Genomic DNA, 25,913 nt, shown 5'->3' with positions numbered 1-25,913 from the left:
TCATTTAGATCAGGATCAGGTAGGAATGGACAGATGCAAACCAGGGTTTCTTTCCGCTTACCAGAACAATTAAACAATGGATGTTTGACCCCTTTTAAATAATGCTATTAACTCAAGAGAAAAACATTTTCATTCAAGTAGTCTTTCATGAGACGGCTGTCACACCTCCGTGGCAGGCTTTACTTCATTTTTTATCTTAGAAATAAAGGCCCGCTTTGATGCCACTTTAAGGGGGATATTACAGATGCAGCAAAAAGTTTACTGTACTAAGAAAAGTGGTAGGATTTTTTTTTACCTTTGGGCTATAGCATGCCCATTTTATTCAGTGAATCGTTTTATTTGCAGAGTACAAAGATTTTGAAAACAGAAATATACATACATATGTTAAAAGCATGCATAAACTTACATTATACACGCTTAATTTGCTGAAATTGGAGGCCATATATTAGGAAGAGATATTAATTATCTGATATTTATTTAATTATTTACAGCGGGTGAAATAAGTAATGAACACTTCCCTAGTTTTCCAAGTAAATCTATTGTCTTCAGATGCCAGTAACAACCCATCCATTCCACACAGGCAAATAAATCCAACCATAGATGTCCATAAATTTAAGTTGTGTGATAATGAGAAATGACACGCAAAAAGTATTGAACACTCTTAGGTTATGTTCACACGCTGCGTTTTCGATTTGTTTGTTTTTCCCTCAGTCAAAATCTGCTTTCTTGACAGCAAGAAACTTGCTGCGAAAAGCAGGTCTTACTTAGATTTTTAGCATTTTTTGGTGCTTTTATTTTTTCCTGCATTTTTGTCATGATTAGTTTCTCTTGTGCATGCTGATAAAGTTTAGCGCATAAAAAAAATCTGATTCTATTTCATCAGGTTTTGGCACCAAAAATGCAGCAAAACCTGATACCTGTGTTTTTTTCAGCATTTTTTGCACCAACCATCAATTTGTGAAAACTGCTGAAAGAAGTGACATGCTGCATACTGCAACAACCAAGGTTTCGCACAAAATACTGAGGACAGAAAAAAACAAGTTGTGTGCATGATGTTTCTGAAATCTCATAGACTTTGCTTGTGGACATAAAAAAGCCTGTTGGTGATGACAGCTTTATGACCCCTCCTGTATGGAGAGACTAATTACATGCATTGCTCAGGTACAATTTTGGCCCATTCTACCACACAAACACTCTTCAAATCCTGAAAGCTCTGTGGGCACCTTCTATAAACTCTAAGCCTTAGGCTAGGTTCCCATTGCGTTAATGGGACCGCGCTAACGGACAGTGTTGCATGGCAAAATTAACGCCGTGCAACGCGTCCATTAGCGCGCCCATTAACAGCAATGGGGACGCGCATCACTAGCGCGTGCCATTTTCGGCGCGCGCTAGCAATGTGCCGGTGTTTTGTGGCGCGCCGCGGACGCTGCTTGCAGCGTCCGCGGCGTGACCGAGGTCCGTTCCCCGCTCTCGCAGATCAGAGATCTGCGAGAGCGGGGACGTTTAACGTTACCCCTTTACAACACATTGCGTTAGCGCAATCCGCTAGCGCTAGGCGCTAAACAGATTGCACTAACACAATCTGAACCTAGCCTAAGTTTCTTCCATGAATTTTTTGTTGGATTCAGGTCAGGTGATTGGCTGGGCCATTCTAGCCGTTTTATTTTCTTTCCCTGAAACCAACTTGAGTTTCCTTGGTTTTGTGTTTAGGATCATTGTCCTGCTGAATATCCACCGTCATTTTATCTTCTTCATCTAGGTAAATGACAGCAGATGTTGATCAAGAATCTCTTGGTACCTTTGTCCATTCATCCTTCCTTCAATTATATGAAGTTTGCAAGGGCTGTATGCTGAAAAAGCAGCCCCATAGCATTATGTACTCTTCATACTTCACTGTTGGTATAGTGTTTTTGACTTCCAAACATGATGTGTTTTATGGCATCCAAAGAGTTCAATGTTGGTCTCATCTGACCAGACTGTTGTATTCCAGTATTTCACAGGCTTGTCTACATGTTGTTGGGCATGCTTTTTGTTCAACAGTGGAGTCTTGTGTGGTGAGCATGGATATAGGCCCTTCAAGTTCAGTACAGCATTATGTAGTATTCTTTGAAACAAATGTACCTGCTGATTCTAGGTCTTTCTGTAGTTCTCCACAGGTGGTCCTTGGCTCTCGGACAACTCTTCTGATGGTTCTTTTCACTTCTCTGTCTGAAATCTTGAGGGGAGCTCATGGTCCTGGCCAGTTTATGGTGTTTTTTTTCTTTCCACTTCTGGATTATGGCTCCAACAGAGCTCACTGAAACCTTCAGTAGTTTGGAAATTCTTCTGTAACCATGTGACAGAAGAATTTCATCAGTATGTTTTGTTCATCAGTATGTTTTGCAATAATAAGATTGTGAAGGTTTTTGCCAGCTCACTATTTTTACCCATCATGAGATGTTTTATGTGTGGCACCTTGGTAATGATACCTTTTTTTATAGACCATCAGTTGAACCAGCTGATGTTATTTTTTTACTAAGTGCCAGGATTGCTTTCTAATTACTAATAGATTTTACCTTGTGTCATAACTCTAATCAGAGAAGGTTTGCCGTAAATAGTCTGGTGCAAGGTTGATTACAAAACTCTAGTACTGTGGCCATGGCCACTTGAGTCTGCAAGTACTACCAAACAGAAAACCTACCTAAAACATTAATCTTTGTTAATAATCACAGGTAATACCAACAGTCAAGAAAAATATAGCTAAAAATCCATCCCTCCAGGGATTCCCAGCCACGGATTAAGGGTAACAACCAGTATCAGGAAGAATATACCCAAAAGAAAAAGATACAAAAATACAAAAAGTGATATAAAAATCAAAAAATATTAAAGTGCAAAATATAGTATACCTTCCTATCCCTAGTAGGCCCTGAAGTCTGATATCCTTCCTACCAGCAGAGGTTGGCACCCTAATTTGCGATGTGGCGCACCCGCTCCACGGCAGTTGTCTCTTCAGTCCCTGGGCAATCCCTACGTCTACCACAATCACAGACACAAAACACACAATTAATTGTAGATCAATTAGATCAACAATTATTGTATAACCAAAAAATCATCACTCCTATATGGTTATAAGCCAATCTATCTCTTGAATACTTCTACTCTCCTGCTCCACTTAAAACTAGTGTCTGACATTGATATCAATAAAGACTGCAATGTATAAGGTACGCAGTCAGACTATGGAGCCAGAAGAAAAAAGGCTATGTTCTACCTAAGCTGCCCTTCTGGGTATCACAAGAAAAATCAATTAACTATGCACCGCCATCTACATAGTTATTATGCCAGAGGGATATTCCCTTGTTCATGCATAACAGATACCTCGTTTGCTGAATGTGCAGATCTAATACGAAATCATAGCTCATAGAATTTTTCACTTAGCTTATAGCTTCTCAGCCAGTCCCTTTTAAGTGGCTGTGCCAATACATCAGCTCACTGTCCCGACGCATTTCTCCCCCGCACATCCTTCCCTGGGGTTTCATCAGGGGACTTAGAAATGACTCCAATCGTCCTTAACAGGCTGTCGAGCTTCAGACAGGAACCATTGTCCTATCTGCCAGAATCTGGTTTTTTTTATCTAGATTTTTCTTTACTGTTGGAATTACCTGTGATTATTATTATTATTATTATTATGTGTTTATATAGCACCATTAATTCCATGGTGCTGTACATGAAAAGGGGTTACATACAAATTACAGATATCACTTACAGTAAACAAACTAACAATGACAGACTGATACAGAGGGGCGAGGACTTTATTAATAAAGATTAATGTTTTTAGGGGTAGGTTTTCTGTTTGGTAGTACTGTTAGTATACTCCCCTGTAGTGATCTGGTTGGACAGTTGGACCACTTGGGTCTGCAACTCTTTTTGTTCAACTCTCATATCTATTATCAAAGTAGAGCCTGACCCACACAGAAATTTGACTTTATAATGAAACTGCATTACTAAGTAAGATAAATTTACTAATTTCATTGAATTTCTCAAATATATATCTTTCTTTATTTTTTTGTTTCTAGCTGTTCAGCGGGGTCGGATCCCTCCTGCTCACTCCAGTGCGAGCCCCACTACAGCACCTGGTGCTGCCGAATATTTTAATGGACAGCCAGTTTCTGAACTCATCTCTCAGCTTCTTCGAGCAGAGCCATACCCAGCATCACGTTACGGATCACAGTATGCTCAACAGGGCAGTGTTATGGGCATTGACAACATCTGTGAGTTGGCTGCCAGGCTTCTTTTTAGCACAGTGGAGTGGTCCCGGAATATCCCCTACTTTCCAGAGCTTGCCATGGCAGACCAAGTTTCTCTGCTGCGATTAAGTTGGAGTGAACTTTTTGTGCTAAATGCAGCGCAGTCAGCCCTTCCACTACACATGGCACCTCTGTTGGCTGCTGCTGGATTTCATGCTTCCCCTATGTCTGCTGACAGGGTGGTCTCTTTTATGGACCAGATACGTGTTTTTCAGGACCAGGTAGAAAAGCTAAACCGTCTCCAAGTGGACTCTGCAGAGTATGCTTGTCTAAAAGCCATTGCACTCTTCACTTCTGGTAAGCCAGTTCTTATTAGAATTCACATGTCTAAAATAAGTTATGTAAGGCTACGTTCACATTTGCGCATTTGGGCGCAGCGTCGTCGATGCAACACAACGCATTCAAAGCGCATACAAAATGCAGAATTTTTTGACGCATGCGTTCAACGCATGCGTCGGAAAACGCTGCGTTTCTTTTTTTAAAAAAAACCTGCGTTTTTTGCAAAAAAACGCTGCGTTTTAGGACACATGAGTTGGCCTAGATTGATGTCATTCTTTACACAATTGCAGGAAAAAAAAGCCCCAATTAGTGTCTAGACACTAGATAAAGACCACCAATGGATAGAAGAGGGTGGGTGTAATGGAATTTGTGTATATATACCCTGGCATAGATGAATTCCTCCCATTGTGCTTGTGTTTCCAGCATCATGATGGAGTGTCCCATGGAGAGTATCTACATGAATATGGAGTTGGATTTTGCCTTGGCTAATGCTTATGCTATTGCCTATTACGAACAAAGGAAAAGAGAAAAACGGAGGAGGAGTCATCGGCGCTTTTGGCTACACCCTATAGTTGAAGTCCGGGAGAGCCGTGAAGCCTACAATTGTTTGTTTGGCGAGCTAAATGACAATCTGGAAAAATATTTTGAATTTACCAGGATGTCTCAAGACAACTTCCGCTATCTGCTGCGTCTTGTGGAAGGAGCCATTACCAGGCAGGACACACAGCTACGGAGATCAATTTCTGCAGAGGAACAGCTGCTGGTGACTCTACGGTACGTTATTTTGCAATGTGAACGCCTGTCATAAGTTCTGCAATTTTTTTTGGCGGGTAAATTCTTTTTTTTTTTTTTTTTTTTTCAATGTACTTAATTTAATTCTTTAATTTTTCTTCTTGGCAGTTTCCTGGCTACCGGAGAGACCTTAAGATCCCTGCATTTTCAATTTAGGATTGGAGTCTCCACACTTTCCGGAATTGTTGCCGACACATGCCGCGCTTTGTGGGACAATCTCCGGGATGAATTTTTACCCCTCCCTACAACTGAATTATGGGAGGCCAACGCCCCAAAATTTGAACAACTGTGTTCTTTCCCGAACTGCATTGGAGCTGTGGACGGGAAGCACATTAGGATTACAAAGCCTGTAAGAACTGGATCTCAGTTCTTTAATTATAAAAAATACTTTTCCACCGTGCTCATGCAATTGCAGGTGCAGACTGCAGGTTTCTCGCCGTGGACATTGGAGCATTTGGCCGTACAAATGACTCGCGGACATTTAAAGAGTCTGATATGGGCCAAAGGTTATATGGGAACAATTTTAGTTTCCACCAGCCACGACCTCTTCCCAACACCGAAGGCCCGGCAATACCATTTGTTGTGGTTGGGGATGAGGCATTTCAAATGTGTGCCAACCTAGTGAAACCCTACTCCAGTCGGGGCTTGGACCACACCAAAAGTGTCTTTAATTATAGACTGTCCAGGGTCAGAAGAACTGTGGAGTGCGCCTTTGGGATCCTGGTCTCCAAATGGCGTATTTTAGGATCCGCCATTAATCTGAAAATTGAAACAGTGGATGAGGTGGTGAAGGCTTGTGTGGTCCTCCACAATTATATTATTGCCAAAGAGAGACTGAACGTGGAACTAGATGAACCCATACCAAACCCATTGCCCCATTACCAACATCATCCTCTCAGGACAAGTGTTGAAATTGGGCAGATGAGGGATCGATTTGCTTCCTATTTTGTTTCTGATGTTGGGCGTGTGTCATGGCAAGATAAAATGGTGTAGTGTTTATGTTTTACAGCTATACTTTATCGTGCTTTTAACTAAAAATAAATTTGTGCTTAAAATAAAAGAATATAATGACAATAAAAGATTTTAACACTATTATGTCCATTCAATGTAACCAGTTTAAAGGTGCCTAATGTAATGTTCTTTCAAATTTGTAATGTACCTAGATTTTCTACTGTTTTGTGTTTTGAATAAACTTACTTTATTGTGCCTTTACTTTTCAAAACCTGCTCCCCTTTTTTTTTTCAAATGTTGTCAATAAAAAAATGTTTACACTATTCCAATGTCCATTTTCCTACCAACTGGTCTAAGTGTGTACCACAAAAAATGTACTGAGGTGATCACAAGCTCCCAAATACACTCTGCCAAACCACCCCACTTATGTTCACAAGTGTGTTCTATAGTTGAGCAAACATGCTCGGCTCCCTCCTTGGCAAGTTATAAAGCTTGCCGACTAGTTGCATATGGAACCCGGCTTCATGGAGCGAGCTGGCTGATCAGCAGTTTTCAGCAGCTGCATGTGTTGGGGCTGTGTGACAGGCACTACACATGCATGGCGAGGCCAACAAATAGGCTTGGGTTGTGCATGTGTTGTGCCTGTCACCCAGCCTCGGAACATGCGGCTGCGGTGGCAAAAAAATGCAGATCATCATCCGCACTCCAGGAAGCTGGGTTCCATATGCGAGTAGTCGGCAAGTGTTATAGCTTGCCAAGGAGGGAGCCGATCATGTTCGCTCAACTGTAGTGAGTAAAAACTATTGAACTAAGGATGCTGAAATACATCCTGAGCCAAATAGTGGCGACACTTGGCCACGTGACCATTACTACCACCTCACCTGACCCATGACCTTTATTGTATGTTTAAAAACGATAAGATTTTATAACCCTCTTTGTGTTTGTAACACCTCATAGTACAATGAGAGACACAAAAAAATGCTGATTAAACAATTGATAAAATAGTCTCTGACATTGCAGATATGAGGTGTAAAAAACAAGATTTGTGTACACGGCGCACGGTGTGAGTTGCCGGAAACTAATTTTGAACAATACAAATAAATAGAGTTTTCAACATAACATTTTTATTTTGGGATACAAAAAAAAAAAGGGGGGGGGGAAAGATTATTAAGGGGTATGGACGTTGGCAAGGGTGACTGATAACTCCCGGTTTGGGAGTGGGTAGAGGAGGAGGAGGAACCGTAGTCCAGAATGCTGGACGGTATTTCAGACCACCCTGTGTGCGAGGGTGAGGATATTGCCACCTCTGTAGGGGAGGGAGGAGGCAACACCAGTCTACATGTGCTTGTTGACTGGCTCTGGCTACTCCTGCTCCGGCTTGACCCCGGCCGAGAGCTAGGTGTGAGTAATGGAGCAGCCAGAGCCGCTGCAGCTGTCCGTGTTTTTTGTTTTTTTCCTCTGTCCCTCTGGGTGTTCCTCTGATTGCCGTTTTCTTGAGCTTGAGGGCCTGGCAGGAGCAGGACTCGTCGGCTGGGTGTGATGGTGTCGGTGGCGGCGTCCCTCAGCACCCGGACCTCTGTAGAGTTGCTGTGCAGCAGGAGTATGAGTCATGCTTGCCAGCGTTGGTACTACTGGCATTGTAGTCGCTGACTGCATGATCCTAGCCTGCTGCAGAGCACTCACATAGGCGTTGTTGCAGGCCTGCATCACCGAAATCTGGAGTTCCGGCGTAAGGTGTTCCACCATGCCCTTAGCAATGGCACTAAAAAATGTTTTGCCGGCCTCATGAGTTCGAATTCCATTGATTCAAGGCGCTGGTCGATATTGGACATAGCAGTGTCCATCCTATCTCCCAGCACCTTGAAACAATTTTGGAAAACCGTGCCCAAATGAAAATATTCGGCCATTAGCAGCCTGTCCGAGGCCCGGTGACGCTGGTGGCCTCGGCCAGGGGAACACCAGATGGACCGGCTGCCGGTTCTCCAGAATGTGGTGCATGCCTGCTCTCGCTGTGGGATGGCTGTGACGGGTCCGATGGCTCCAGATGGCCGAACAGGTTCGAGGGTGCTGCTGTGTGTTCTGTGAAAGATAAGGAAAACATTAGTATACAAAAATTAACATTTCACATTCGCCACCTCCTGTGTAATATAAAGTTAAAATTACATCACACAACACTATCAAATTTAATATACAGTGGGGCAAAAAAGTATTTAGTCAGTCAGCAATAGTGCAAGTTCCACCACTTAAAAAGATGAGAGGCGTCTGTAATTTACATCATAGGTAGACCTCAACTATGGGAGACAAACTGAGAAAAAAAAATCCAGAAAATCACATTGTCTGTTTTTTTTAACATTTTATTTGCATATTATGGTGGAAAATAAGTATTTGGTCAGAAACAAACAATCAAGATTTCTGGCTCTCACAGACCTGTAACTTCTTCTTTAAGAGTCTCCTCTTTCCTCCACTCATTACCTGTAGTAATGGCACCTGTTTAAACTTGTTATCAGTATAAAAAGACACCTGTGCACACCCTCAAACAGTCTGACTCCAAACTCCACTATGGTGAAGACCAAAGAGCTGTCAAAGGACACCAGAAACAAAATTGTAGCCCTGCACCAGGCTGCGAAGACTGAATCTGCAATAGCCAACCAGCTTGGAGTGAAGAAATCAACAGTGGGAGCAATAATTAGAAAATGGAAGACATACAAGACCACTGATAATCTCCCTCGATCTGGGGCTCCACGCAAAATCCCACCCCGTGGGGTCAGAATGATCACAAGAACGGTGAGCAAAAATCCCAGAACCACGCGGGGGGACCTAGTGAAGGAACTGCAGAGAGCTGGGACCAATGTAACAAGGCCTACCATAAGTAACACACTACGCCACCATGGACTCAGATCCTGCAGTGCCAGACGTGTCCCACTGCTTAAGCCAGTACATGTCCGGGCCCGTCTGAAGTTTGCTAGAGAGCATTTGGATGATCCAGAGGAGTTATGGGAGAATGTCCTATGGTCTGATGAAACCAAACTGGAACGGTTTGGTAGAAACACAACTTGTCGTGTTTGGAGGAAAAAGAATACTGAGTTGCATCCATCAAACACCATATCTACTGTAAAGCATGGTGGTGGAAACATCATGCTTTGGGGCTGTTTCTCTGCAAAGGGGCCAGGACGACTGATCCGGGTACATGAAAGAATGAATGGGGCCATGTATCGTGAGATTTTGAGTGCAAACCTCCTTCCATCAGCAAGGGCATTGAAGATGAAACGTGGCTGGGTCTTTCAAGATGACAATGATCCAAAGCACACCGCCAGGGCAACGAAGGAGTGGCTTCGTAAGAAGCATTTCAAGGTCCTGGAGTGGCCTAGCCAGTCTCCAGATCTCAACCCTATAGAAAACCTTTGGAGGGAGTTGAAAGTCCGTGTTGCCAAGCGAAAAGCCAAAAACATCACTGCTCTAGAGGAGATCTGCATGGAGGAATGGGCCAACATACCAACAACAGTGTGTGGCAACCTTGTGAAGACTTACAGAAAACGTTTGACCTCTGTCATTGCCAACAAAGGGTATATTACAAAGTATTGAGATGAAATTTTGTTTCTGACCAAATACTTATTTTCCACCATAATATGCAAATAAAATGATAAAAAAACAGACAATGTGATTTTCTGGATTTTTTTTTCTCAGTTTGTCTCCCATAGTTGAGGTCTACCTATGATGTAAATTACAGACGCCTCTCATCTTTTTAAGTGGTGGAACTTGCACTATTGCTGACTGACTAAATACTTTTTTGCCCCACTGTATAATTGTAAGGGTCACTTCCGTCTGTCAGTCTGTCCGTCCTTCACTCACGGTTATTCATTCGCTGATTGTTCTCGCCAGCTGCCTGTCATGGCTGACGCGACCAATCAGCGACGGGCACAGTCCAGAATAAAATGGCCGCTCCTTACTCCCCGCAGTCAATGCCTGTCGCCCGCATACTCCCCTCTGTCATCGCTAAACACAGGGTTAAGGCCGGCGGTAACGCACCGCGTTATGCCTGCGGGTAACGCAATCTGCTGCCGCCGCTAAACCTTGGTGTCACCAGTTTTTTTTACTATTGACGCTGCCTATGCCGCATCAATAGTAAAAAATGTAATGTAACAAATTTGATTACCAAAAATACCCTGCTACACTTGCCCTCCTTAGGCGTTTGCGACGGCCGCCATCTTTTCATGTGACCGAGACGTCATCACAGGTCCTGTGATCAGACCAACCCTGGGAACGGAACCTGCCATGGACTACAAGCTCTCCTGCGGAAAGGTTTTTTTTTTTTTTTTTAAACTGTGACAAACCTGGATAGGCAATATACTACGCCACTAGGAAATATTGTACGTGGCTGGGCAATATACTATGTGGCTCTGTGCTGTATACTACGTCACTGGAAAAAATATAATGTGTGGCTTGGCAATATACAACGTGACTCTGTGCTGTATACTACGTCACTGGGCAATATACTATGTGGCTTAGCAATATACTACGTGGCTGGGCAATATACTACCTGGCTGGCCAATATACTCCGTGGACATGCATATTGTACAATACCCGATGCGTTGAAATAGGTACACCAATAATTAAATACTTACGCTCGGCGGCCAAGGATCGGTCTCAGGAACTGGAGCAGCCTAGTGTACTTATAGGTTGTTGACCTTGCCGCAGCAGCACCACTTCAAGCCTGTTCCTCCTCCTTCCGCAGGCCCCGAATGAAACGGTCCTTCATGGACCATCTTGTCTTCAATTTTTTGACTGTGAAAGCAAACAAAAAAAGGTGAGAGATTGTACATTTTCCAATGATAACACAACCGTGTGCGATGCAACAAACTTGCAGGAGTTGATCACATCACACACGGTTTTGTTATCCTGGCCTGATGGATCAGAGCAACGTTTCGGCAATACTTACCAAAGTTTGCTTTGTCCGTAGATGAAGCGTGGTCAAAGCCATCCCACAGCGATTTGGCCACCTCATTCCACATCCGCCTCAACACCACCTGGTCCGCGTGCCGGGGGTCACGGCTGTCCCACAACGGGCCTCGCTTCTGGATACAGGTGACGAGGAGATCAATGTTGATCCCCTCCTTTTGGTCCCGTTGTGAAACCTAGAATAATAGAAAAACATTAATGTTTGCAAGCTAAATAAAAATTGCCAACCACCACCACCCCCTGAAAAAAATACTGAAATAAAAATAAAAAACATTCCTAATTTTGTTTGAAAAAAATACTTACTCGCCGTCTTGCCACCACAGCTTGGCCCCGAGGTCACTGCTCCTGCTCGGTTGCTTCCTCCTCACTTGAAGAAGCCTGTTAAATTTAAAAAAAAAAAAAAAAATTAGTGACACGTGTACAAATGACACCGAATTGTAAGCAACAGTAGATAATGTACTCACTGTACTCCCCTGCGGCGTGTGGCTTGAGTCTGTGGCCATGGTTTACCAAGATAATTCTGCCAGGAAACGTTGAAAAAATTATAACATTAACACAATGCACAAAACACAGCCACATAGAAGAAAATAGCAAAAATGCCATACATAATAATAATCTTTATTTTTATATAGCGCTAACATATTCCGCAGCGCTTTACAGGTTGCACACATTATCATTGCTGTCCCCGTTGGGGCTCACAACTAAATTCCCTATGAGTATGTCTTTGGAATGTGGGAGGAAACTGGAGTACCCGGAGGAAACCCACGCAAACACGGAGAGAACATACAAACTCTTTGCAGATGTTGTCCTTGGTGGGGCTTGAACCCAGGACTCCAGTGCTGCAAAGCTGCTGTGCTATCCACTGCGCCACCGTGCTACCCATACATAACATTGCGACCACAACGGACAATGCCAACTCAACAAGCGCTGATCAAACCACACCGCCATACATTGAAATAAAAATCAATGGCAGAGACGACACAATGCCAGAGTATAGCAAAAGCAGAATAACAGTCCCAGAAAAGATAAAAAAAACAATTAATGAACAACAGCCTATTTAAACAAGTAACCCTTAATTCTCTATGATCGGTCAGATAAAATCTTACATTTTATTAAATACAACTATAAAACCATGAGACAACTACAAACAGATGTACATAAACAACACACAACCGTGCACTCTACAATATACCCTACTGATAAAGCCTATTGCCAGCACCTGCCTAACAGCGGAGGTTGGCACCCTACACACAAAAAACGAGATTGGCGCCCCCCCTCACCGTCGGCTTACCCTGTAACTCCTACAATGAACCCTATATAGGTGTCACTTGTATACTCAACCAGAGCCAGAGTGGATAGACAGGGCCAAGCGGGCAGTATAATATATACACTTTAGATGCTGATATGTGTAACTATGTTGGCTGGAATATGGCAGGGTGAAGTACACGGACAAGGACAACTAAGTGTGAACAAAACAGTGCTCGTGTTTAAAAGCTAAACCTCACTACCTCTGTCACCTATTGATGAATAACCTGCCTATCAGTGGAGGTTGGCACCCTACTTTTCATGGCGCCCCCACTCAACGGCGGCTGACCCTAGGATTCCCTGCTGATAGAAAGAAAGTCCTTGGATATTTTATGGTCAGCAGCCATGCCACACATATAGGCAGGACAAACACTTTTAAGAAAAACCACCAGCTTTGATCATCAGCTGCAGACAAAGTTAATACCCATAGATCAATAAATTGGGGATATAATAAATGGCATAGTTAACAACAAATCTCCTTTTGTGGCACCACTAATAACAAAAATACGGAGCCTGTCTCGAAGACTAAAACCATCGAATAAGGAGAAGTGGAGAAGACCTAGGATATGTATAGATGGAGCTATAGGAAACATGCATAGGAAATATTTTCATTTAGACCTTGTGGTGTTACACAATCCACACTATAAATCCACGCACACTCCTTCTGTAGCAGGAGTCTATCAAAATTACCACCCCTCGAGTTCTGTGTGTGTACCTCAATGACACTAAAGGATATTTCATTGACATTACCACCATGACATTCATTTACTTTGGGCATAGTTTGCGAGGCTCCTACATCATGGCAGCTCCCGTCCTAGCTCTAGTGGCGTTAAGAATGACGCCGCCCCAAACCATTCTCAAATATGTATATAAGAAGAGCAGTCTCTATTCCATGCAGCATCTACATATCATGGCCTCCTGATGATCCGCTGGGGTGAAACACGTTGAGGCGTATAAAACATCTTTCTTTGATAAGTATCACTTCTCACCCCCTGTCACCATGATCTATGGGTATTAACTTTGTCTGCAGCTGATGATCAAAGCTGGTGGTTTTTTTTAAAAGTGTTTGTCCTGCCTATATGTGTGGCATGGCTGCTGACCATAAAATATCCAAGGAGTTTCTATCTATCAGCAGGGAATCCTAGGGTCAGCCGCCGTTGAGTGGGGGTGCCATATCCGCTGAAAAGTAGGGTACCAACCTCCACTGATAGGCAGGTTATTCATCAATAGGTGACAGAGGTAGTGAGGTTTAGCTTTTAAACACGAGCACTGTTTTGTTCACACTTAGTTGTCCTTGTCCGTGTACTTCACGCTGCCACATGCCATATCAGCATCTAAAGTGTATATATTATACTGCCCGCTTGGCCCTGTCTATCCACTCTGGTTCTGGTTGAGTATACAAGTGACACCTATATAGGGTTCATTGTAGGAGTTACAGGGTCAGCCGACGGTGAGCCTCTCGTTTTTTGTGTGTAGGGTGCCAACTTCCGCTGTTAGGCAGGTGCTGGCAATAGGCTTTATCAGTAGGGTATATTGTAGAGTGCACGGTTGTGTGTTATGTACATCTGTTTGTAGTTGCCTCATGGTTTTATAGTTGTATTTAATAAAATGTAAGATTTTATCTGACCGATCATAGAGAATTAAGGGTTACTTGTTTAAATATATTGATTTTCCTGACCCTATGCTGTTTATCAGCTTATGATTTATAATAAACAACCCCCTATGTACAAATCAAAAAAAGACACATATACCTTTTTTTAAGAAATAAATAATTTAAAAAAAAAAGGCCAAGAAAAGACAATCCAGTATAAACCGTCATACTTTACAATTAAAAACCACAAGACCGAAGCCAAAAAAAACGCCATACGGTTACATATAACCTCAGAAATACATCAGAAACAGATTAAAAAAACAAAAACATTTCTATAAAAAAAAAAACACAATGGCACAGCCGCATGAAATTACAGAACAACCCAATAACAAATACCGTATATACTCGAGCATAAGCCGACCCGAGTATAAGCCGACCCCCCCTAATTTTGCCACAAAAAACTGGGAAAACTTATTGACTCGAGTATAAGCCTAGGGCGGAAAATGCACCAGCTACCGGTAAATGTCAAAAATAAAAATAGATGCTCCATACCGTTCATTATGGCCCCATAGCTGTGCCATATAGTGCTCTGCACCGTTCATTATTGCCCCATAGCTGTGCCATATAGTGCTCTGCACCGTTCATTATTGCCCCATAGCTGTGCCATATAGTGCTCTGCACCGTTCAGTATTGCCCCATAGATGTGCCATATAGTGCTCTGCACAGTTCATTATTGCCCCATAGCTGTGCCATATAGTGCTCTGCACCGTTCATTATTGCCCCATAGCTGTGCCATATAGTGCTCTGCACCGTTCAGTATTGCCCCATAGATGTGCCATATAGTGCTCTGCACCGTTCATTATTGCCCCATAGCTGTGCCATATAGTGCTCTGCACCGTTCATTATTGCCCCATAGCTGTGCCATATAGTGCTCTGCACAGTTCATTATTGCCCCATAGCTGTGCTATATAGTGCTCTGCGCCGTTCATTATTGCCCCATAGCTGTGCCATATAGTGCTCTGCGCCATTCATTATTGCCCATAGCTGCCATATAATGCTCTGCGCCGTTCATTATTGTCCCATAGCTGTGCCATATAGTGCACTGCGCCATTCATTATTGCTCCACAGCTGCCATATAGTGCTCTGCACCGTTCATTATTGTCCCATAGCTGTGCCATATAGTGCTCTGCACCGTTCATTATTGTCCCATAGCTCTGCCATATAGTGCTCTGCGCCGTTCATTATTGCCCCATAGCTGTGCCATATAGTGCTCTGCACCGTTCATTATTGTCCCATAGCTGTGCCGTAGAAAGCTGTGCTGCTGCAATAAAAAAAAAATGCCATACTCACCTCTCTTGCTTGCAGCTCCTCTGCGTCCGGTCCCGGCGTCTCTCCGCACTGACTGATCAGGCAGAGGGCAGCGCGCACACTATATGCGTCATCGCGCCCTCTGACCTGAACAGTCAGTGCAAGAGGACGCGAAGACAGAGCGGCGCCCGGCATGTGGAACGCGGACAGGTGAATATAAAATACTTACCTGCTCCCGGCGTCCCGCTCATTCTCCCGGACAACTGGTCTTCGGTGCCGCAGCCTCTTCCTCTATCAGCGGTCACCGGCACCGCTGATTAGAGAAATGAATATGTGGCTCCACCCCTATGGGAGGTGGAGCCGAATATTCATTTCTCTAATCAGCGGTGCCACGTGACCGCTGAAGAGGGGAAGAGCTGCAGCACCCGAATACCGTGTCACGGGCAGGGGGAGCGTCAGGACCGCCGGGACTAGGTGAGTATGCCTCAGTGCCCTCTCCCCCTCACCCGCCGACCCTGCTGCCCACCGTGACTCGAGCATAAGCCAAGAGGAGCACTTTCAGCCCAAAAATTTGGGCTGAAAATCTCGGCTTATACTCGAGTATATACGGTAAATAAACCACCATAAATTGTATTAAAAAAAAAAAAGGCAAAGAAAAGGCAATCCATTATAAACCGCCATACTTTACAATCAAAAACAACAAGGCCGGAGACAAGAAAACGCCATACGGTTACATATAATGCCAGAAATACATCAGAACCAGATAAAAAATAAAAACATTTCTATAAAAAAAAAAAAAACAATGGCACAGCCGCATTAAATTACAGAACAACCCAATAAAAATTAAAGGGAACCTGTCACCCCGAAATTCGCGGGTGAGGTAAGCCCACCGGCATCAGGGGCTTATCTGCAGCATTCTGTAATGCTGTAGATAAGCCCCCGATATTACCTGAAAAAGGAGAAAAAGACGTTATATTATACTCACCCAGGGGCGGTCCCGCTGCTGGTCAGGTCAAATGGGCGTCTCTGGTCCGCTGCAGTGCCTCCCATCTTCATTACAAGACGTCCTCTTCTGATCTTCAGCCACGGCTCCGGCGCAGGCGTACTTTGCTCTGCCCTGTTGAGGGCAGAGGATAGTACTGCAGTGCGCAGGCGCCAGAAAGGTCAGAGGCCCGGCGCCTGCGCACTGCAGTACTTTGTCTGCCCTCAACAGGGCAGAGCAAAGTACGCCTGCGCCGGAGCCGTGGCTAAAGATCAGAAGAGGACGTCTTGTAATGAAGATGGGAGGCGCCGCAGCGGACCGGAGACGCCCGTTTGACCTGACCAACAGCGGGACCGCCCCTGGGTGAGTATAATATAACGTCTTTTTCTCCTCTTTCAGGTAACATCGGGGGCTTATCTACAGCATTCTGTAATGCTGTAGATAAGCCCCTGATGCCGGTGGGCTTACCTCACCCGCGAATTTCGGGGTGACAGGTTCCCTTTAAATAAAACACCATAAATTGAAAGATAAAAAATTTAAAAAGGCACACAGAAAAAAAAGGGCAAAGAAAAGGCAATACAGTATAAACCGCCATACTTTACAATAAAAAACAACAAGACATGAGCCAAGAAAACGCCATACGGTTACATATAACCCCAGAAATAGAAACCAGAATTAAAACCCCAGAAACTATATAACCCCAGAACCAGAATTATAAAAAAAATACTATAAAAAAAAAACACAGTGGAACAACCGCATGAAATTACAGAACAACCCAAAATAAATTAAGTAAACCACTATAAATTCTTTAAAAAAAAAAAAAAACACCTTCCCAAAAAAAGGGAAAAGAAAAGTCAATCCAGGATAAACCACCACAATAAAACAACAAGGCCGGAGACAAGAAAACGGCATCATATAACTCCAGAAATACATCACAACCAGATAAAAAAAAACACCAATTTACATTAAACAACCACAGTGGCATAGCCGGATTAAAGTACAGAACAAACATTAAATTAAACCTGCACAAATTGCATTAAAAAAATGAAAAAATAAAACACACACAAAAAAGAAAAATGCACAGAGAAATTATATACTTACTTACTTTTGAAAGCAGATCAGAGAGCTTGTCTTGTGTCCTATCCTGCAGGCAATTGAAAAACAATGCAAAACCCTTTTTTTAAATATATATATATAGGTTTTGTCAGTGTCTAGACACCATCTAGACACTTCTCTTGATTTTTTGATTAAAGGACGCATGCGTCGCACAACGCACTGCGACGCAAGCACTTGCGCCCTCTGCGTTTTCAATTGACTTGAATGGGTTTTTTGGCGCATTGATGACGCAAGTGCGATGCATGCGTTTTTTGAAAAAATGATGACGCCGGAAAACTGCAACATGTAGCGTCGGCCGCGCCCTGCCAGGTGCGCCCAAACGATGCAAGCGTTGTAAAACGCATGAAAACGCATAACAACGCATGTCAATGAGCCCACAATGTTAAAGATAGGGGCGCATGACGCATGCGTCTATATGCGTCGACGACACTGTGCCCAAAGGCGCAAATGTGATCGTGGCCTTATGCATTGCCTTACCACGCCTTCTTATTTCTGCTAACTTAATTTATTTTTGTTGGTAATCTTTTTGCCTTTTGTTCAAATTTGTCTTAACCTTTTTTTTTTTTCTTTTTTTCTTCCATTTTCTTCAGATGCTTGTGGTCTAACTGATACAGCTCATGTGGAGAGCTTACAAGAAAAAGCCCAGGTGGCACTCACTGAGTATGTCCGTGCACAGTACCCATCTCAACCTCAACGTTTTGGAAGGCTGCTTCTTCGCTTGCCTGCCCTCAGAGCTGTGCCTGCATCCCTCATTTCCCAGCTGTTTTTCATGAGGCTGGTTGGCAAAACTCCCATCGAGACACTTATTCGGGACATGCTTCTTTCTGGAAGTAGTTTCAATTGGCCCTACACACCTGGGCAGTAGCAGCAGCTGGCCAATGGAGGGTTAAGTTGAATCCTTTACACTACATTGGGACAGCATACACCTTGCTCTGTGAGCCTTATCTGCAGCTTACCAAGGCACTTCCACAAATAATGGAGAAATGGTTTTACACTTTTCCCCAGGGATATTTCTTATGTCTAGGCTGGTTGTTTTCTATAAAAACACTAAATATGCCTCTAGAAATTGTACATGGCACTCTAGTACATACTCACAGCTAACCTTTGAGTTTTGCTTGATGTTATGTATAGCTCAGTCTACATCTTCTCTACCTCCTGAATGTCTACATTTAATGTCCAAGAAGAAGTTGACACCAAGTATCCAATAAAACCTGCCAGTTTTAAGCGTTTGTCAAAGGCCGCTCATTGGAATGCAACAGAGAATACTAAGGACCCTGTCATTTTAAGGGCAGGACTCTCTAATGCTGACAAAATGTTGTTGAAGATATGTATAATTTTCCCTTGACTGTATACATTGTTGCAGCAACAATGAAATATTTTTATATCCTTTCATAATATTCTTTACTTCCCTATCCTGTCATAGTACGTCACTAACCAATCAGCAGTGCAAATAAAAACTGCAGGTAAATTGATACTTTTACAATGAGTTAATTACACCTTTATAATAGTACATTGTATGTTGTATAAGATTGATTTTTCTTTTCATTTTCTGAAAAGTATGAAAAACCCCTCTTGTTTTCCTAATCCATCTGTTCTTTATACGATTTGTTTTCGGGTTCTGGATTGACTAAGAGCATAGTCTAGCAGGAAGTACCATTTCTGTAATAGGTTTTAAATGTTATTTTGTGTTTAGAAGAAATGGAGAATGGTTGGGTAAAATTTGATATGTACAGTTTTTTGGTTCTGTTAATATCTGATACATGCATTTCTTAATCACCACATTAATCAATGGGGTTTCCCTTCTTATGAAGCTGTATGATAACCATAATTGATCATGGAGGTCCTTCCTCAGGACCACTCTCTAATCCCTTAACAAAAAGGGCAACAATGCTTAAAAACATTGGGTTTTCTGCAGGTTTCATTTAGATGGATAAGATAGTTGCAGAAATTTCTACAAAAAAATTTGCTGCATGCGAAATCTTTCTTACATTGGAATACTGCAGTTTGGTAAACCAGAGATAAGGGGAGTATCATTTTGGTATTGTGTTCATGTACTTTTATTCTTGACTGTATAACTTATCCTAGAGATTCACAAGAGGTGCCAAGGAAATTGGCACAGCCCTGGTCTGGCTGCCCACGGAGTGCGAAAGTAGACAACGGACTTGGATAGTGCAAATCTTTTAGTTAATCTGTAATAACCCATTTCTCTCTTGTGCTCCCTGAGCTGTCCTGTTTTAAGTGCGCTAAACACTTAAAGGGAACCTGTCACCCCCAAAATCCAAGATGAGCTAAGCCCATCCTAAAAGATGAGAAAAAGAGGTTAGATCATACTCACCTGGGCGGGCGGTCCGATCCGGTGGGCGACCTCTTCTGGTCTTCACGCTCCGACGCAGGCGTACTTTGTCTGCCCTGTTGAGGGCAGCGCAAAGTACTGCAGTGCGCAGGCGCCGGGAAAGGTCAAAGAGGCCCGGCGCCTACGCACTGCAGTACTTTGCTCTGCCCTCAACAGGGAAGAGAAAGTAAGCCTGCACCGGAGCCACAGCGTGAAGACAAGAAGAGAACATCATCGTAAGAATATAGGAGGCCCCGGACAGGACCGCGACACCTATTGGACCAGAACAGAACTGGGAACGCCCCTGGGTGAGTATAATCTAACCTCTTTTTCTCATCTTTTAGGATACATCGGGGGCTTATCTACAGCATTACAGAATGCTGTAGATAAGCCCCTGATGACGGTGGGGTTACCTCACCCTCGATTTTGGGGGTGACAGGTTCCCTTTAAAATGCTTTCTAGACCGCTTCCAAACCATTTTGAGGCAGATTTACTAAGATAAATGCACCAGTTTGAGGCATAACTGGTTTAGATGTTAGGGCGACATGGTGGCTCAGTGGGTGGCACTGTTGCTTTATAGCAGTTGGCTCCTGGGTTTAAATGCCACCAAGGAGTTTGTATGTTCTCCCAGTGTTTGCGTGGGTTTCCTCCCACACATATGTCAGACATACTGAATTTAGATTGTGAGCCCCAATGGGGACAGTGATGATCATATCTGTAAAGCGCTGTGGAAATGAAAGGTCCTATGTAAGTGCGCAAAATAAATATTTGGTGAACAGGCGTGGCTTAGCATTAAGGATTGACATAGTGTTTGGCAGAAATATCACATAATATTGATGTAAACTACGCTAACCATTTGGTTATTTAAAGATACACAAAAGCTTTGAAATGTATAGTCCTACATGAGCCACCATGATAATTAAATGCATTTTCAGACTACATATGCAGGCTAGCTGTGTACAACGTGAAAGCACAAGGTTAGTCTGAAATACAAGAAATTGGGCCCGATTCATTATCACGTTTCTGCCATTTTATTTGTGCATATTAGTGACTTTTTAATTTGCAAAAAATTCATCCAACGATTTCTTTTGTTTATTTTTCTGATTTTAAGTCAATGCGGCTTTGCCAGATGTTTTAAACCAACACCTTGCTAAATTTGGCACAACTCTACTCCAACTCCCTCTGAAAAAATGTTGTGTACCCTGGTTATGTCACATTTTTTTTTTTGTTATATTTTGAGTAAGGTGATGCACTTACTGCTGACAGGATGCAAAAACTCTAAAAGACAGGAAAAAAAGAAATTTTTGGCTTTGTGTAAAATTTATGAATTACATGCACCATTTTGAACAATTTGTTGCAAAACCTGCAAATCTAAAAACAAAAGCGACTTTAAAAAAATGATAGATCGAGCCCATTGAGTACCTAGTTCATTACCGCACACTGATAATGTGGCAGTAGTTGAGTAAGTTTTGCTTCTACGAATGTGGCTCAATAATAACACGCATTTAAAGTGCTCTACAATTGTTTTCTTGATGATTACTAAAAGGACCGAAAGGGTAGTATGTATTTTATCGGAAACCTCACATTGTAAAAATGTGGTCACATCACTTCCATGGTTACAGATGCTAAAAAAATTTAATAAGAAAAACATACTGCTACAAAAACCATAAGTATGGTAAGTTGACCCTAAAGAATAACTGGGGGCTTTTTTTCTTTTAATATTTTTCTGCCATACGCTTGTAATGGTACTTTTCATCCTCTCTCCAAAATGACCACTATTCCTTGTTTTGATTGCTTTGAAACGGGTGTCTTTTTTTTTTTTTTTATTATTATTATTATTATTATTATTATTCATGTAAAACTGTTTGCCTTGTATACCTTGAAAACTGTTCCATCTTGGGTATTATTCCTCTACTGAACAATTGAGTTGGCCATTTGTCACCAAAGATCTAGATTACAAATCAATAAATGTTTTGTTCATTGCAGTTTAGATGATAAGCAAAAAGGTTATTGTGCTTTTTCAATGACTATGTTCAATGTGTGTTCCTATTCTTAAATATATGTATGAACATTCTGCTAATGCCAAAAATGGGTGGAAAGAAATTTTGCCAAAGAAGGAATGTCAGATTGAAAAGAATTAATAATAAAAAAGTACACAAAGTGTGAAAAGTATTTTTCCGCCTTCTTTGTACATTAATCACATAGCATCAATGCTTTTCTTAAGGCATGATGTAGCAGAGAGACTGTTCCTTTGATAATTTATTTAGACCAGATTTTCCATACTGGGTTTAAAGTTCTTTCAGTTCTTTGCAGTGAGTGGGGATATAACCCCCCTGGTTAGAGGCGCTTTGACACCAGAGCAGTCATACTACCAGTTACTGCACTTTTGTTTACTTCTACATTCTGATGAGCTCCTGCAATCCTATGTTTGAGAATGGTCATATAATCTGACCGAAGACTGCACTCTGTTTCAAATTGCAAGGTATAGTTGTTTCTTCTTGCCATGTATGCAAAGTACTGACTCAACCTGCCAAACACTCCTGTGTTCTCTACTCTGGCTGCATCTCATCTCTCTGAAACCAAAAGGATGCTTATTTTTTTCCTGACAATCTCCTGTTGGGAGCTCAATGCACTGCTGGACCATCTGTCTGGTGGTTTGTACCAGATAGTCATTCCACTCTTGTTTAGGAATCGGGTGGGCTTGTATTGAGACAGGTCCACGCTCCCTATAGATAAAATGTCATCAAAGATCACAGCTCAACTCTTATGTAGGTGAGCTCCTGATTGGACAGTTGTGTACCGCATAAAAACTTAAATATGAAATAATGCAGATTTCACATACACTAGATGTCAGAAGGGGACCGTATACTGTCTTTTTTGCACTAAACGTTAGTATATAAACTGCACTGTTAGGTCAGGATAGAAATGGTTTGTTTTGTTTTATGGGGTTGTCCGTAGAGATGAGCAAATTTGATCGGGTCCCTGCTTATTCAGCAAGCTATAGCACTTACCGAATAAGCTGCAGAGGGAATCCAGCTTCCTGGATCGCTCCTGCTGATCAGCTGTTAGGCTCCATAGCTGCATGTGTCTCGGCTGTGTGACAGTCACAACACATGCATGGAGAGCTCAACAAACAGGCTCTTCATGCAAGTGTTGTGACTCGAACAGCTGCGACACATGCAGCTGATCAGCCCGAGCGATCCAGGAAGCTGGATTCCCTTTGCAGCATATTCGGTAAGCGCTATAGCTTGCTGAATAAGCAGGGACCCGATCAAATTCTTTCATCTCTAGTTGTCCGATCCAAAATGATGTTTGTCATCCCTGTGGGTGACTGAAGACTAAGGGTATGTGCACACGTTGTGGATTTTGCTGTGGATTCGCAGCTGATTGGCCGCTGCGGATTCGCAGCAGTTTTCCATGAGTTTACAGTACTATATAAACCTATGGAAAACAAAATCTGCAGTGCACATGCTGCAGAAAAAAACGCGCGGAAACGCTGCATTGTTTATTCCGCAGCATGTCAACTCTTTGTGCGGATTCTGCAGCGGTTTACACCTGCTCCATAATAGGAATCCGCAACTACTAGGGGACCGCAACAGCACACCAATATTGAACCCAGAGCAGTGTCAAAAGGTTGTTGGTTGGATAGCGAATAATGCTTCCAGTCACTTTGCTGCCACCGCCACCACCACCCTGTCTTCCACATGGTCAAGTCTGCTTAGCTGTGAGTGTGGACCGCATATTCCTCACCCTGATCCTCCTTCCTCCCACCATGCCGAGTGCCCAGAGACAAGTGATCCCACATTTGGATGCTCTGAAGAGCTGTTTACTTTTCCATTTATAGATATGGGCCTCTCAACGGGTTCACTTGAAGCAGGCAAGAGGAGATCGCATGTAGCGATGCCCAAATATTTGAACAGCCACGGTCACATTAAGGTGATAGGAAAGTGTCACAAGAGGTGGACGATGATGAGACACAATTGCCAGGAAGTCCGGATGATATAGTAACTGACCCAAGTTGGCAGGAGGACATGCAGAGTTAGGGCAGCAGCACACGGGGAGAGAGGCGCAGCACCCCAACAGGCAGGAAGAGCAGTGTGGTGGCCGCAGACAGAAGGTGGGCAACTGCTTCCCGTAACACCAACACGATGGAAGTTGCCAGTCCAACTGTTAGGTCTTCCTGAGTCTGGTTGATTTTTAAAGAATCTGCCGATAACCCCAAAAAGGCCATTTGCACCACCTGCCAGTCCAGCATCAGCAGGGGTAGCAAAACTACCAGCCTGATCACCGCCAGCATGATCAGGCACATGGCAGCAAAGCACCTGACTTTGTGGGCCGAAACCCAGGGTCCAGTAACAGTGTCTGCTTCTTCCACTGTTGTGCGTGCAAGCCAATCCCCTGTCATTGGTGCATGCGAAGATGCCTCCTGCTCTGCACCTGTCATTGCACACACTCAACTAGCACCATCAGCAAGCACATCCACGTCCTTGTCCCTGCGCATCGTTCAGTTGTCCATATCCCAGTCCTTGGAACGCAAGTGCAAATATGCAGCCAACGCCACATAGGCCACACTAATAAATTCATACATTTCGCAACTGCTTGCTCTCGAAATATTGCCTGTTAGGCTTGTGGAGACGGAAGTTTTCCACAACCTGATGGCGGCCGTTGCTTGGTACTCGGTTCCTAGACGCCACTATTTCTCCTGGTGTGCCTTCCCCGCATTACATGTGTCCCACAACATTAGCCATGCCCTCAATGCAGTTATTGGAAAAGTCCACTGTAACGGGGTCTACCAAGCTGGGTTACCTCTTTCAGTACCACCCCGTGTTTCAGGAGGTCCAATCTGCTTTTCTTAGATTCTGAATGAAGGGCGCTGGCAAGAATTTCTTGATCACATGAGAGCATATAAAAGCTGACTGCTTCTCTACATATTTCCAGTCTCAGAACACCCTTTATTTACAGCACACAGAATATAAAACACAGATACACAGGGCAGGCCAATAGGAAAACAGCTGGCCAGAAAGAGAATATCTTGTCCAGTGGCGCAGCCTGTGGACCGATGCATTTCACATGGAAACTATTATACATACATATACTGCATAACATTCTTGGTGCTGGGGGGTTCTGTAACACGGCTCCCCTTTTCAGCGACGCGATCGGCATACACAGTCTGATCCTTAACGGATCGGTTTGGGGATGACCGAAGTTTATGGGGTTAGTACAAGTTCCATTTGTCGACTTAGTCCATCGGCATTACCGTTTTGTTTGCCGGGTCTGTAGTGGATGGTGAAGTCCAGAGGTTGTAGGGCTAAACTCCACCACAGTAATCTGGCGTTGTCTCCGGAGACCCGATTAAGCCAGACTAGGGGATTATGGTCCGTTAGGAGGGAAAACTGTCGTCCTTACAAATATGGTTGTAACTTTTTGAGTGCCCATACTATTGCCAGGCACTCCTTCTCGATGGCCGCATAGCTCACTTCACGGGGCAGTAGTTTCCGATTCAGGTAAGCTACCGGGTGTTCTTGGCCGTTCGGCCCGACTTGGCTCAGTACTGCCCCAAATCCAAACATAGAAGCGTCTGTGTGGACCAGGAAACGTTTAGTTGGATCGGGTGCGGCCAATACAGGGGTATTGGTGAGGGCGTCCTTTAGCTGGCGGAAGGCTTCCTCACTCTGGGGTCCAGGTTACCTGACGAGGTTGGTTCTTACGAGTCAGATCAGTGAGGGGCTTGGCTACGCTGCTGTAATTGGGAACAAATTTCCTGTAATACCCCGCTGTCCCTAGAAACGCCATGACCTGGGTTTTAGTGCGTGGGGTGGGCCATTTGGTTATGGCCTCAATCTTGGCTGGTTCTGGTCTCTGTTTCCCACTTCCCACCCAATGCCCTAAATACTGAACCTCTGCTTTGCCCACGTGACACTTGTTAGGGTTCAGGGTGATTCCAACCTTGTGGATCCTGTCTAATACTCTCTAGTAGGGTTGAGCGACCTTGACCTTTTTAGAGTCGAGCCGTGTTTC

The 25,913-nt window shown here is 43.4% G+C and overlaps 2 protein-coding genes across 3 annotated transcripts in view; both read left to right on the top strand.

The window, feature by feature from the left end:
• Positions 1-22,064, top strand: part of NR2F6 (nuclear receptor subfamily 2 group F member 6) — a 125,853-nt gene extending 103,789 nt beyond the window's left edge. For both annotated transcript variants that reach the window (XM_069767779.1, XM_069767778.1), the window contains exons 3-4: positions 4,053-4,580; positions 18,154-22,064. In XM_069767779.1, the coding sequence (XP_069623880.1) occupies positions 4,053-4,580; positions 18,154-18,428 (803 nt within the window). In that variant the 3' untranslated portion in view covers positions 18,429-22,064. The remainder of the gene's footprint in view (positions 1-4,052; positions 4,581-18,153) is intronic.
• LOC138679184 (putative nuclease HARBI1) lies at positions 5,004-6,697 on the top strand. The gene is made up of 2 exons (XM_069767780.1): positions 5,004-5,336; positions 5,463-6,697. The coding sequence occupies exons 1-2, from the start codon at positions 5,005-5,007 to the stop codon at positions 5,974-5,976; spliced, it is 846 nt and encodes a 281-aa protein (XP_069623881.1). The 5' UTR covers position 5,004; the 3' UTR covers positions 5,977-6,697.
• Positions 22,065-25,913: the final 3,849 nt, after the last annotated feature.

This window comes from Ranitomeya imitator, chromosome 1, assembly GCF_032444005.1.
Source record: "Ranitomeya imitator isolate aRanImi1 chromosome 1, aRanImi1.pri, whole genome shotgun sequence".
Taxonomy (NCBI): domain Eukaryota; kingdom Metazoa; phylum Chordata; class Amphibia; order Anura; family Dendrobatidae; genus Ranitomeya; species Ranitomeya imitator.
Note: the sequence above shows the minus strand (reverse complement) of the source record. Positions and strands in the feature narration are given on the sequence as shown.